This window comes from Branchiostoma belcheri, unplaced genomic scaffold, assembly GCF_001625305.1.
Source record: "Branchiostoma belcheri isolate BF01 breed outbred unplaced genomic scaffold, Haploidv18h27 scaffold176, whole genome shotgun sequence".
NCBI lineage: Eukaryota > Metazoa > Chordata > Leptocardii > Amphioxiformes > Branchiostomatidae > Branchiostoma > Branchiostoma belcheri.
The window spans coordinates 453276-468494 of record NW_017803224.1 but is presented as its reverse complement, the minus strand read 5'-3'; the positions used below and the strand labels follow the sequence as shown (position 1 = coordinate 468494).

The following is a 15219-nucleotide window of genomic DNA, read 5'->3' as shown; positions in this document are numbered from 1 at the left end:
CACAACATTATTTTCTAGGCCTTAGTAACTATGTAGTAATATATGCATGGACATGTTTTAACCTGCGATAACCCACCTTTCCATTGTTAATGACTGACAACTGTATGTTTTGTCCACTGTGATACATGTAGTGCTGCATTTGGATAATCTATGTGAGTAGTGGGCAAATTGGTGTGCTACTGTATCTTGTCTTATACTTTAATTTGCTTGATATGTCATTTGTCCGTGAGAGTTTATGTTTTAACATAATGTCATGTTAATAATAAGTAATGTGTCTTGGAAAACTAATCGTCATAACTGCATGCTAACATTTTATATTAATGTTGGATCAGTTTTTTGGTAAAGTAGCGACTGTTGTGAATATAAAAGACGTATGCAAGTGAATTAAAAATAATGATTTTATCATTCAAGTAGTATAAATTAAACTAGTTAAATAGCTAGTACATGTACCAGCCTATAATACAAAACAAATAACCATTTTCCATCAGCAAAACATCGCATTTGGTCTTATATCTGATATTATGTTATGGGATAGGGTTGATTCAACTTACATTGTACTACATGACACATATTGATAATGACCAGAAAATCAACATTGAAAATCCAGTTTTGCTGTCCAGAAATTGTATCCAGTGGTCTTGAAACAAAATTCTAACTTAACTGGTTGTTTTCAGGCCTCGAAATGAACGTCTATTGTCCCAGCACTGCCCCAAAAATTGTCCTGAAGTGAGGATGAACTATTGTATGACTGAAGTCAACTTTATTTTCCTTTTGTTCACTCCCAGGCGCACTATAATTGCAGGTAGACAGGAAATTCAGGGGAGAATTTTCTGGATCCAAAAGCCGGGACATGTGCTAGTGATAAACAATTATAGATTCTTAGGACTGACATTCTGATGTTGATTATTTTTCTATTGTCCCAAAAAGTGTCTTTTTTAGTTGTCCCAGCCTAAATTTTAGTGGTCAGTGGCCATCGGACCACCTCTGATTTCGAGCCCTGGTTTTGTTGGTTCCACAGGCAAGAGAGCAGCTGGCTGAGGTGGAGAAGAGATACTACAGCGTGTCTGGCAAGTCTCCCGCCCCGGGTCCCAAATCTCCCAACAACAACAACCTCAGTAGCCCCATCAGACACAGGTCCAACTCTGAGGTAAGAAGGAATCTCTTGGGCTATGGAGAGGTCTTCTGTGGAACATTGAACTGTCATTTGAGGTCCATTATAGGCTTTGAAAGCTTCTAATGCAATTTCAGGGCAGCAAAAGAAAACGAAATTTCTGGTGAAAATTTTAGCTGCCATTTCTTAGCACATTTTTGTCATCATTCGTACTAGCAAAGTTGAAGTGTTTGAAATAGCCCAAAACAGGGGACGTGAGGCATCTCTTTATTTGTTTGGGTGTCGCACATAAATAGCTACAAACTACAAAACAGCATACGATATGAAACATTAGCCACCGTTTTCGGTCAGCGACATCGCATTTTTGCCTGACAGATATCAGTAAGTATGTTATGAGATAGGGTTGATTCAACTTACTATATAACGGAAAGAGAATGACCAGAAAATTGACTTTTCCGCCCTGAAATTGCATTGGATGTCTTAGTAAATTGTTTGAACACTAAAGTATTGCCTTTGTATGTTGGTATGCTGTGATACATGATTGTTGAGCAGTTTGGGCATATTCTGTGCGGTAATCATTTTATCAACAGTGCCTGTTGTTGACTAAGGGCTTGACAGGCCTTGTTTTTGTTATGAAAATTACTGTAAATTAACTTACTATTTCGGTGGTTTTATTTTATGGTAGGTCAGGGAAAAGGACTTTTGAAACAATTATGTAGTACTAGAGTAAAGGGAACCTACAATGTATTTGCGATGTCATGGATTTGGCAGACGAAGGGTCACCACGAAATAAAACCACCGCAAAAGTTTCCGGATTTACCGTATTTATCCTCTTTTAGTCTGACATGTACAATGTACATGTAGCTGTGAATGTTGCAAGTTTATTACGGTGTTGCTCTTCCGTGGCTTGAAGTCTGTCAATTGATCACTAATGTGGAAAGTACTGCAATGCCAAGTGGCTGACCGTAACAGTTGCCGGCATGCTACGCGTGGCGTCTGCATCCCCCAAATAACACCGAAGGAGAACTGCGTGCATAGATAAACCAAGAACGATCGCTCATTCTGACTTGTGCGAGTGTCTGCCCATAGACAGGACAGAGATAGTGCTGTGTACCAATTCGCTGGACCAGTTCCGGACTAAAAATATCAATAGGTTCAAGTCCAAAAAAAAAAGTAAAGAACCGATTCCGGACTTATCACCAAAAAAAAAACATGTCACTAACCCCATTTCTTTCCAAACCAACTAAAACCTTCCAAAAGATTGCAAAATCTGTGCTGCAAAAATAAGAAAACATTGCCATCGGCCATCGTCAAGTGTCAAGTTTTGCCCAGACAACATTGCAAGGTTGCCAACATGCAATTTTGTATATACCATGGGTTTAGGTCTGGACTTACGAGTCCGGAACTGAACCTAAACCTCTGGACTTGAATCCGGACCTGAACCTAAATGTGGGTTTAGGTACACAGCACTAGACAGAGATAAGTAACCATACACACTTTAAAATGAGATGGAAAAAAATTTAACAGGACTGACAAATAAAAACACCCAGCGGTGTTAGAATATACAAATGCCCGTTGCCATAGTGATACCATAGCAACAGCTTGATAATTCCTGCTATTACAAAATTCTAACGCGTGATCCCATCCCTGCATTGTTTAATAGGACCTTAAGATTGAATCTCTAGCATTTGTGTGGCCTCAAGTGTGAAAAGCGTTTGCCCTTTTCCTCCTTTAATACTAGTGATGCATACCGGTTCACTGGACTTGGATCCGGACTTGTAAGAATGTTTAGGTTCAAGTCCAAAAAAACCTAAAAGTCAAGAACCGAGTCCGGACTTATTATCATAAAAGACCATTTCACATACCCCTTTTCACATAAACCTTCCTTAGAATGCAAAATCTTTGCTTCAAAATGAAGAAAACATTGACATCGGGCATCGTCAAGTGTCAGCCTCCATGTTATGTGGGAAAAGTTTCACCCAGACAACATTGCAAGGTTGCCAACATGCAATTATGTATATTCCATGGGTTTAGGTCGAGACTTACAAGTCCGGAACTGAACCTAAACCTCTGGACTTGAATCCGGACCTGAACCTAAAATTTTGTTAAGGTATGCAGCACTATTTACCGACCCCTCCCCCCTACTACTGACATTGGCGAGCTGCGAGGGTGTTGCTATGAAATCACTATGGTTACCCCGTGCGTAGCCAAGGAGCAGGCTGGCTAGAATGCGAGAGCATTACCGGAGACTGAGGGAGCAGCGAGTTTACGTAGAGGGTTCCTCCTCCACCCAGCACTCGCCCAGACTGGCTCGAGTAAGTCCTCAACGACTTAAAAGTGTGCTGTTTTCCTGGTAGAAGGCACCTGCTCTACATGAAGCATGGGAGATGTTATTTTTATACATTTATATCATTTCTGCAAGAATTAAAATTGCTGTAGAATACCAGTCACTAAATGTTGAGTGATATTGTTGACAAATGATATATCCAACAAAGTATAACTCAGGCACGAAAGTGATGATACATGTACTGTTTTCCTGGTAGGAGGCACCTGCTATACATAAAGCATGGGAGATGTTATTTTTATACATTTATATCTGCAAGGATGATGATGATAATGATCATGATCTACAAGGAAGATGACGATTTAGAAAATGAAGATGACAAACCTTCAGATTGTACCATCTTATCTGTACTTAGAGACATCCAATACAAGTTCAGAGTGGGAAAACTGGATTATCAGACTCAAAAAACTCTTATCTGGTCATTCTTTTAACTAGTAGTTGACTTAATCAGCGCTCGAAATTGATTTTGGTGCATTGGTGCACCCAACCTAAAAAATTAGGTGCACAGAAAATATTTTGGGTGCACCATATAAAATTAGATAAGTATAATGTCGGCAAAAACTAATATGTTTTATTTCTAAAGAAATTACTACAGCAATAATTTTATTATTTTTCTGACACTTGGATGTTAAGAATACGCTGTATACTAAAATACATTTTAACATATGAAAACCCAAGAAAATATTTTGGTGCACCCACAGAAAAAATTGGGTGCACAGCTCCAAATTTGGGTGCACTAAGGTGCACATGCACCCAGTATTTCCAGCCCTGCTTAATCCTTTTCCATGTCATACTGATATTTGTGCAAAATTGTGGGGTATTTCAACGGCTTCAAATATAAAAATAATGATGACGAAAATGTGCTAAGAAATGGCAGTAAATGTCAATATCAGACAAATTTCTTCATCCAGAATATTTTTTGTTTCGCCACCCTGAAATTGCGTTGGATGTCTTTAAGTTTAACCTTCAGCCTGCTAAGGTAGCCTTCATGCACCAAATTTGTACTGTTTAACAGGCTCAGGCAGCAGGGAGAAGGTTTAAGTGTAAAGAAAAGGACAAGAGATGAAAATAGAATCAATATTGCACCAGGAGAATGCTGAAAACAGTTGCATGGGCAAGTTGAAAGTAGATTGAACGTATATTATAAAAGAAGTGCACAACTTGTGAAGAAGACAATTAAATCGGTATTTTTTTGGTTGAAGTGAGATAATGTGCAATGTCGATATTAACCAGACCAAAGCACAGCATCTCCAAATATTTAAAAGCTGTTTGTGTCTGTGAGCATGATGATAGATATTGGACAGTGATAGTATCCAGACCTGCTTTTGAATCTGATTACTGTGGTACAATTGATGCTGCAGTTTGTATATGGATCACTAGGGGGCAGTTATTGCAGAATCACAGGCATGCAAAGTGAACTAAAATCTCCAATCTAAGATCTTTGGTGGCCCCAGGATGGTCAATGGATACTGTCTGGGGAATGGATACTACTTGGCCAATTTGATACTGTCTTTGTGGCTACCGAAAGATTTCCTTGGAGACGAATTGAAGCATCTTAATTCTTTTAGCTATTATTTGGATTTCTACGCATTGATGGAATTAATGACCCTTGTTGTTCTTGTACATGTAAATTAAGCCTTAAGAAGTTTTATGTTTTAGTAGTACAAATGTAATTACTAACATTAGCCAATGTTGATGCAATTGAAACTAGAAAGGCCAATATTTGCTTTGGAGCAAATACAGCGATGGGTTCACCACATTTTACGACATGGCAGGGAAAGAATGAGAAACACAAGGGAAAACAATGATTTACATTGATATAACTATAATATGAAGTAAAATACAACTAAAACAACAGTTGCCAGTTGGATATAGCTATTCCCTACTTTATTGGTTAGGATTTTTAATTGCATAATGCAAACTGTTGATTTTCAAAATAAAAAAAAAACGTCCATGCCCCGCATTCCAATGCTGGAGCAGGAAAGCTTGAAATACCTACCAAAACACTTGAATACAGACATACTGTCAGTATGGAAATGCTCTGTGCAGGTGTTAATCAAGTTAAATCCCAACAGCCAATCAGCAAGAAATGCTCTGTGCAGGTGGAAATGCTCTGTGCAGGTGTTAATCAAGTTAAATCCCAACAGCCAATCAGCAAGAAGAATAGAGGAAAGCTGCATGCCTATTGGTTGATGCCCTGCATTCCATTGTGATGACTCATGCCCAAACGTGGTAAACAAGGCACACTAACACAGTAATACATTTGCTATAACACAGCCAAAAAACTCAAATAAAACCATTCTAAAAGCCTGTATCACAATAATTTAAAAAACGCCTAGGGGTATTTGCCCACTGTACCTCCATACCAAATTTCAGGACCTTGGGCCCTAAAATGAAGAAGCTGAATCCATTTAAAAAATGGCAGGAGGAGAAGGAGGAGAAGAAGAAGAAGAAGAAACATCAGAAAAAGCAATATGGTTTCACCACACCACTTCGTGGTGTGGTGAACCCATAATTACTGTAATATACCAGTCACTAAATGTTGGGTGATGTTCTTGAAAATTTCAAAATGATATATCCAACCAACTTGAACCAAGTACACATGTATAACTCAGGCATGAAAGTGGTGATACGTGTACTGTACTTAGTAATAATAATAACAGTGTATTTTAGACTGACATGTTAACAGACAGCATGGAAATGAAGATGGGATATGTTAATTAAGTTACAGTTTAAACTGATACATGTATCAGGGCTCAAAATTCATTTTGGGGAATAGGTGCACTGGTGCTCCTGACCTAGAAATATCTATAGATGAACTTATTTTAATATAAAGTAAATGATCACAAATTCTATAGCAAACTTTACAATTCTACATGTATGCTGTGAAATTTTTTTTTCTGACACTTACAATGTAAATGTCATTCAAAGAAGAATATGCTATATGCAAGTGTACCATAAAATATGTTACCCAACATGTACACAGATATACATATATATTTTGTACATGTATTTGCACCTGAGTGCACAGTGCACCCAGTATTTTGAGCTGTGTATACATGTACATGTACATGTATGTAGGACTGGTGATGGTTACCTGTACCGTACCTTGACTTGTATTTAATCTTGTGCTACTGACTCTCTAGCCAGTGTTGTGCTTGTTGTGCCAAACTAAAGTAAGGCCACACCAATTTAATTTGTTGGTTCTCGGATTTTTTTCATAAAAAATATGAAGCGACAGGGCGAAAAAAAAAAATTAAAATACAGGTCTAGGCATCCTATTATAGCCCCAAAAGGCCCCCAAATGCTATGATAGGAGCCATGAAGTCAAAACAAAAGCCTGGGTTAATATTTTAACAATGAATTTTGAACTTTTAAACAAACCACTGCATTGATAGATGGAAAATCTGTAACAACTACAAAGAAAAGGACTTTCATCAACGGTTGGGGGCATTTTTTAATTGATTCAGAACCAGAATCTTTTTTTTTTTTTTCCAAATCAGAAAAAAATGAAGAGGCGAATTCGAGAACCAACAAATTAAATTAGTGTGGCCTAGGTGATTGAAAATCACTGTATTGATTGATATGCAGGATCCCAGGTTGTAAGATTAAGAAATTATTTAGAGACAGCACACACTAACATATTGAAATTATTCTGCATGCATAAGATGCAAATTTATGGTGTACTAGGAAATGCTCCAATATGATGTCTATAGACATGTTCTTTTTGTGTTCAGTTACATGACATGTACATGAATGCTGTAGCATTACTGGTAACATGGCTGTTGATGAGATACCTGAAATTGTCAGCAGTCATTGTGAACGTTAGGCCATGTTGATTTGATTATATGAATGACATCCGCGCGCGCATGAATTTTCGGCCGTTTCAAAAAAAAAAATGTTTTCAACCATACTGCAAATCGTACAAAACAGTTGCAAAATGAGCAAAAATATACCGTAAGTTACAAAAAAACCATACCAATGTCGTAGAATGCCAAAATCGAACGAAAAAAGACGAAATTGTAAAGAAATGAACTTGAAGACTAGACTAGACTAGCCAAACCATATTCTGTCCCATTTGTTCAACCCTCATGACCACGTAGATTTCATAATGAAAACAACTCTTTTTTTGGCAAAACTTTTTTTTTATTCGCACGCGCGCATCAATTTTGGGGTTCCCGGAGGATGTCATCCATATAATCAAATCAACATGGCCTTACGCATTATTATACATGTACTTCCCAGAGGCTTGGAATCTCAGATTTCTTGTTTTTCTGCTGTTGTTATTATTTAGAAGCAGAACCAGCAGGCGCCCAATGGCTCGGCGGCGTCCCCTGCGCCTGAGGACATGCTGAGCCCCTCCCATCGTGAGATGGACACCACGCCCAAGTCCAGTAAGAGTCTTCCCAGGGACGCCTTCCGCAGACAGGTACAGGTGGACGTGCACAGGTCACAGAACGAACAAGGTAAAGTCAATATCATGAAAGTTTTATCTGTGTTGGTAGTTACATGTTTAGAGTTGAAACTTAAGATCCAACACAAAAATTTCTCTCACCTAGAGCTTTCGACCAGTCACTCTGGTCTTCCTCAGTAGACTGACCCAGTGAGACTTGTCACGTGGCTTCTTTGAAGTGTGACGTCAACACTGGGTCAAAGGTATCTGGTAGATGATGTCGGCCCCCGTCGCGGTTCAGTGAAGGGTGATGGGCCCTGATGTATATGGCCTGACCTTCACCCCTCTCAGGAAATAGTCTTGTTCGTCTAGTCGAGCTGTGTGTCGTCACCTGTTGTGGAGCACGTCGCCAGAAAGAAACACAACATAGACTCGGACAGGGTTAAAGTACTTGATCAAGATTCCGATTGGTTTGCAAGGGGTGTCCGGGAGGCAATCCAGATCCGCCGACAACGCAGTACCTTAAACAGGGACAGGGGGCGTCACTACCTGAAACCTGTATTATGACTGTCTGTTGTCACGTGATTATCCCATCAAGTCACGTGACAAGAGAACTCCAAGACGAGCTCCCCAGCACAGCTGAACTTTTGTTGTGTGTACATGTTTAAATATTTTGTCAAAAAATAGTCTTGTTCATTGTCCAAAATCCAAAGAACCCCCCAAAGAGAAGAAGTGTCACAGTGGTGGTACCACATCCCCTGCCAGGGCAAAAACAACAAAGGGCCCTGACAGGAAAAAATTTTTTGGACCAAGAAAAAGCGGTCACCATGGACAGGTGGCCTGCTTGAAGAGGTGGTCACCTTGGCAGGTTTGACTGTATTTACATGAAATGTTCGTACAGTTTGGGAGGCTATCCGGCGTCAGAAGGAGATGAACCCAGGCCAGCCTGCCCAGCCGGACGCCTGGAGCATGTCCAGTGTGGAGAGTGTGGAGACTGTTAACTCTACCAACTGTTCCATCAGCTCACCCGAGAAGGACTTGTCAGGGTAGGCTGGTCTTTTCATTACACATGTACATGTACTGCTATAAACCCTTTCTAACTTATGCTCAGTAAAGCACCCAATGCAATTTCAGGGCGGCAAAACTGGACTTTCAAAGTCAATTTTCTGGTCCTTACTTTAATTAAGGAGGTTCATTTTGAACCTCCTTGCTTTAATGTAGTAAGTTGAATCAATCCTACCTCAGGCCACACCAATTTAATTTGTTGGTTCTCGGATTCAGGTTCTGAATTAACTCAATAATGCTCATATTTTGCCCCCAACAGTCGAGGAAAGCTTCCTTTTCTTCCTAGTTGTTACAGTTTTTCCATCTATCGTTTGATTTTGAAAGTTCATAATTCATTGTAAATATTAACCCAGCCTTTTGTGTTGACTTCATGGCTCCTATCGTAGCATTTGGAGCTATAGTGGGATGCCTAGACCCTTTTTTTTTTCTCCCTGTCGCTTCATATTTTTTCGGAAAAAAACCTGAGAACCAACAAATTAAATTGGTGAGGCCTCATGGCATACTAATATCTGTGAGGCAAACATGCGATGTTGCTGAAAGAAACTGTTGCTTGTTTCATATCGTAGGCTGGTTCTGTGTACTACATGTAGTTAGTTACAAATGTGCCCCAAAATAAAGGGGCTCCCCACGTCGCTTGATTGAAGTGTGAAATGATGAGGAAAATGTGCTCAAAAATAGCAGTAACTTTCAATATCAGACAGATTTATAATTGTTTGTTTTGCCACCTTGAAATTGGATGCCTTTAATGGACATTTGCATGCTTCTGTTGATGCGCAGGTCTCCAAGATGTTTTTGTTTACATGTTTGTCCTGTTTAGTAGCGTTTGTCAATAATGAACATCTCCATCTGTGTAGGCATGACCTGGAGAAGTTGGTTGAACTGGAAGCAATGCTGGCAGAAGCTCAAGCCAAGAAGGAAAGGCTGTTAGTGGAGGTAGGTACATGTAGGAATGAATGAAATGGATGGATGGATGGATGGATGGATGGATGGATGGATGGATGGATGGATGGATGGATGGATGGATGGATGGATGGATGGATGGATGGATGGATGGTTGGATCTATGGATGGGTGGATAGATGGATGGATGGATGGATGAAATGGATGGAGGATAGATGGGTGGATAGATGGATGAAGGAATGAAGGAATGAATGCAAGTAGATGTCTCACTGATGGTGTATATCCTCATGAATGATGATAATATGCATGGTAACTTTTACAAAATTTCAGCTACTATAATACTTGTAGGCATTTGGCAGTCAAGTGTTAGCAGTCACTGAAATCAGGGCTTCAAATACTTTTCCTGCATATCTGCATTGCTGCAGGTAACATTGAAAATTACCTGCACCAAACAAATTTTACCTGCACCTCTCAGAATTTAGTAAAGTTAACACGGATCATACTAAAAATCTTTCTGACACCATTGCCATGATTTTTCTTATACCTGAACAGCTTCAATTTTACCTGCACTAACCTGCATGTGCAGGTGGTATTTTAAGCTATGGAAACGAAAGTATTGAGAATGAATGATAAAAATGCCCAACAGTCAAACATTACATACGGAGGATTTTATCAAATTTGTCCCTGCCTAACAGAAACAGAGACACAGAGCTGCCAAAGCCGCGGCGCTAGCTCTCGCCAACGGCTCCAAGTCCAAGATGAACGGCAGCAAGCTTCCCACCATCGAGCCGGCCAACCGGACGGACCCGTCGCCCATGGCAACACCAATCACCAGCCCCGTACGAGCTTCCGATCACACCCCCGCTTCCGGTACCCCCTCGAGTGTAGGGGGGGGTCTGACGCCTGACGTGGTGAGCCCCACAAGTCCGGACGTAGTTGGTTCCCCTCCGGAAGTGAAACTGAGAGACAAGTCTTCCCTGGTGTCCCCAGAGGTGAGACAGGTGAGTGCACCTCCACGTAGCATGAGGTGGATGCACGGTGCACACACACACACACAGGCCCTCCCGCTTAAGTCCTGCCAGCACTCCTGGTGGTTAACACCCTGTGCAGAACACGTCGGCAGAACATACTGCGACTGCACGAAACCAGTATTTTTCACAGTTTTTGTTAGATGTTTGGTCAGCCTCGCATCAGGATTTTGCCTGTTGCAGACAATATCTTTCCTGTCACATTTGAAAAGTACATTGTATAGACGGGTTGTCATCCCTATGCCTGCATCACATTGTAGATGACCTTCGGCTGTATTTGTCAATCACCGAAAGGTCGGCCGATTTTGAGATCGACCGAGGATTGCGCATATTTTTGGCTTGAAAATCGTCGCGGTCACATTGTGCGAGGCTCAGGTGATCGCTTGGGAATACATCTATGATAATGAAGTCCCAATGGCACGCAGACGAAGCAAGGCCAGTCTATCCACCTAAACATCAATAGTTTGGCCAATTTTTTTAAAAATCGCCGGCAATCCCAAAACTTTGCGCAATGATCGACGGAACATCGGGCATACTACAGCCATATATATCGTTTAGAGCTCGCCGACTAGTCGGCCGATCGATTTACGCGCAATGTGACGTCCCCATTAAATATTCAAATATGACCTTGAATTGTGGTTTTCACTCAGGTACAGTACATTCTGCCAACGTACTTACTCTGCTGTCTTGCCACCCTGACTACTTGTGTCACAATGATCATCGTAAAATTACTGTTAAAATGTAGGGTTCGAAAACATGATGTTTTTGCTTCTGACCGTGTTGTTATTGTCAACCATAACAGTTCATTTTAACCCTCTCCCTGCTGATTTATCTCCTTTGGCACCACGTTCGTATTGGTTCCAGGGTCAGGCAGCAGGGAGAAGGTTAATAATAAGTTGTGCACATTGTTGTATTGGGCATGTTTCACTTGTAACCACCAAATTCTCTTTCTAGAGCCGCATGCTGTGCATGTACCAGGAATGTTGACACATTCTAGATATGAGTACCACTAGGCATGCAATCTATGTCCATCCTTAACCCCTTTCCTTGCACCCTCCCTTGTGTATGCCCGAACACCTGCCCTGCTTGCAAATGTCCTTCAAATCAGTGTTCTCCCCAAAAATATACGGATTTGAAATCAGTAGGATTTGATAGAAAACAAGTATGAATGCTGCTACATTGCACAAACTCCTAGAACCCTTATAATGCTTTCTTGAATAAAGACTAGCTTTAGAAGTAGGGTGAAATGCTGGGTGAAATGTCATATACTGTACCCTCTCTGCTCTAAGTTTCTGTAGCTTTAAACAATCTGATTGCAAATTTCCAGGGCCTTCAATAACTCTTTGTTGTTTTTTTTTTGGCATTTGAAACGTAATAGTCGTGGCTTTATAAAAAAAGGTAGCATGAGCTTTAAGGTCCCTTTCAAAAGCACTCTTTTTCTTTCTGCGTAGATTCTAGGCTGGCTGTTGATCGTTGCAATCATTATTATGGTTTCTTTAGGGTGGTTACAGTGATTATTAATGGTGACTGGCTGGTATGAATTCTTGCAATGAAGCAGCCAATCATTCTGTGATCACGACTTGTTTTCAGAATGCATCAAATACTGACTCGTGATTTTCTTTTGAGGGGTGGAAATTCACTGCAATGTCTGAGTGGAAATTGATGACTTAGTATGCTAGGATTTTCTTTTACACAACCAGTAATGTTTCTCCTGCTTACGTTTCGATGTCTATCAGACACCTTCCTCAGAGCTTCTGACTGGAGTTCTGCTTCTTGCTGCTTTTTGTAGCCAATGTACATGTACACAATCATGTAGGTGGCACTTTTTTGGCGGGAATACTATTTCAAAAGTGTCTAGCAATTAAAAGCAGTAGTCAAGAAGTCAGAAGCTCTGAGGAAGGTGTCTCATGGACAAATATAAACGTGGGGTCGAACAGCAGAGTACTCGACTCGGAACCAAGAGGTCCCGGGTTTGAGTCCCGACATGCCACCGATCTTGTGCCCTCGGGAAAGGCACTTTACATGACTTTCCTCACTTACATCAAATGAGCATTGTCTGTCCTGTATTTGTTTTATGTGTGGGACACAACACCAGCCACAGCTGCCTGTGTCCCACGTGTATTGTTACAATTTCAATAAAACAAAAATCAAATCAAACGTAGACATTACTGGTTGTGTAAAAGAGATTCCCAGTATCCTATGTTCTATATACCAACCTGATGAAATTATGTTGGGTTGATGACTCGGTGTTTTATGCCTACAGAAAGTCCCTACTAAGAAGTCAGTGCGGGTTGTACAACCGGAGCCAGACAGTTCTGGCTTGCCGCCGGCCTCGGGGAGAACACTACCCATGTACTCCCGTAATGTTAGTACCCCGCCCCTGTGGTGCTTCTAACCTCCTCACACACATCTACACTATCATGTGGACCATTCATGTACAATAATACATACTATGTTACCATGGTAGACTCTATCTAGACATCGTGTTCATTTATTATACTATCATGAAAGTTCATCTGTGTTGGTAGTTACATGTTAAGAGTTAAAAAATTTTTGATCCAACACAAAAAGTTCTCACCTAGAGCTTTCAACCAGTCACTCTGGTCTTCCTCAGTAGACTGACCCAGTGTTGACATCACACTTCAAAGAAGCCACGTGACAAGCCTCACTGGGTCAGTCTACTGAGGAAGACCAGAGTGACCGGTCGAAAGAACTGTGTTTGAATTAGCCCCAAAACAAGCTACGTGACGCATCTCTTCATTTTAGGCCACAGCCCATACATTTGTACATTTGTCAAAGCTAGAACCAGCCTACATGTATGATATGGAACAAACTGTTTTCCGTCAGCAACATAGCATTTTTTGCTTCACAGATATCAGCATGCTATAGGATAGAGTTGGTCTAAGTTGAATACGACATTAAAACAATGAATAGAAAATTGACTTTTAAAAATCCTGTTTTGCCACTTAGATGCCTTTAAACTGTGAACAGGCATTTTCTTGTAATATAACCGTCATCACAGATCAGTGTATTTAACTCGGTGCATGCAAGATCGTGAAACATTTTGTATGAGAGAGAGCTCTGGAAGATTTGCTCATTCATATCATTGAAAGTCAATAGAATATAATCCTATGTTACAGAATAATATTTGTACCATCTGTATGGCTCTTGCATTGCTGTTGCATGTTTTCCCGTTGGTTCACTATGTAATCCTGCTTAAGGCCACACCAAATTAATTTGTTGGTTCTCGGATTCGCCGCTTCATTTTTTTCAGATTTGCAAAAAAAAAAAGATTCTGGTACTGAATCAACTCAAAATGCTCATATTTTGCCTCCAACAGTTGAGGAAAGTCATTTTCTTCCTAGTTCCTACAGTACAGTTTTTCCATCTATCAATGCAGTGCTTTGATTAAAAGCTCAAAATTCATTGTTCAAATATTAACCCAGCCTTTTGTGTTGACTTCATGGCTCCTGTTGTAGCATTTTGGCTATAATAGGATGCCTAGACCTGTTTTTATTTTTTTTATTTTTCTTTCGTCCTGTCGCTTCATTTCCTATGAAAAGATCCAAGAACCAACAAATTAAATTGGTGTGGCCTTAGCACTTGAAAACACAAAGGATAAGTTGCCGTCCTCTATTGTGATCTCTAAAACTTTCTTAGAACACTTGACGGACATTTCCATTCTTTAAAATAACTCTGTCCAGTGTGCCTCTATATTTGAACATAATGTAGCTGACAACACTGTATGCTTTAAATTACTAGTACATGCTAACTCACACTGTACATACATGTATTTTGTTGCTTTCGCTTCTTAGTGTTTGCTTCTCTCATCCTTATTTACACGTCTTCCTGTGCCTTTAAACAAGACTCACGTGCTTGTTTCCTGGCTTCCTTCTAGCGCAAACTGCAAACCAGGCTTCCCCTGAAAGCTCAAACCCTCCCCAGTGGATTCATGTATGACGATGATTGGGACAACTGGGTACAGTTTTATTACATAGATACGACGGCAACAGGGTGCACAAGTAGACATTGCTGCTGTTTACTTCTTAGTTACTTGAAGGAAAGCAGCAGTGTTTAGTTGAGAGCACCACGACTGCTTTGTGTTCTTGATTTCTTCCTTTTAGGCCACTCCAATTTAATTTGTTGGTTCTCAGATACGCTTCTTCATTTTTGTCTGATTTAAAAAAAAAAAATTCTTAGTTCTGAATCAAGTCAAAAATGCTCATATCTTGCCCCCAGCAGTTGAGGAAAGTCTTTTTCTTCCTATAGGTGTTACAGTTTTTCCATCAATCAATGCAGTGGTTTGATTAAAAGTTCAAACTTCATTGTTAAAATGTTAACCCAGCCTTTTGTGTTGACTTCATGGCTCCTATCGTAGC

General features: G+C 40.3%; 1 protein-coding gene across 6 annotated transcripts in view; it reads left to right on the top strand.

Annotated features, from left to right (window-relative positions):
- LOC109467146 (pleckstrin homology-like domain family B member 2) overlaps positions 1-15219 on the top strand; it is a 41702-nt gene that overhangs the window by 22868 nt on the left and 3615 nt on the right. For 3 of the 6 annotated variants that reach the window (XM_019765082.1, XM_019765081.1, XM_019765080.1), the window contains 6 exons: positions 1019-1147; positions 7750-7921; positions 8750-8894; positions 9768-9846; positions 10508-10813; positions 13104-13205. In XM_019765082.1, coding sequence (XP_019620641.1) covers positions 1019-1147; positions 7750-7921; positions 8750-8894; positions 9768-9846; positions 10508-10813; positions 13104-13205 — 933 coding nt within the window. The remainder of the gene's footprint in view (positions 1-1018; positions 1148-7749; positions 7922-8749; positions 8895-9767; positions 9847-10507; positions 10814-13103; positions 13206-15219) is intronic. The other 3 variants (XM_019765083.1, XM_019765085.1, XM_019765084.1) reach the window with 3 other exon arrangements.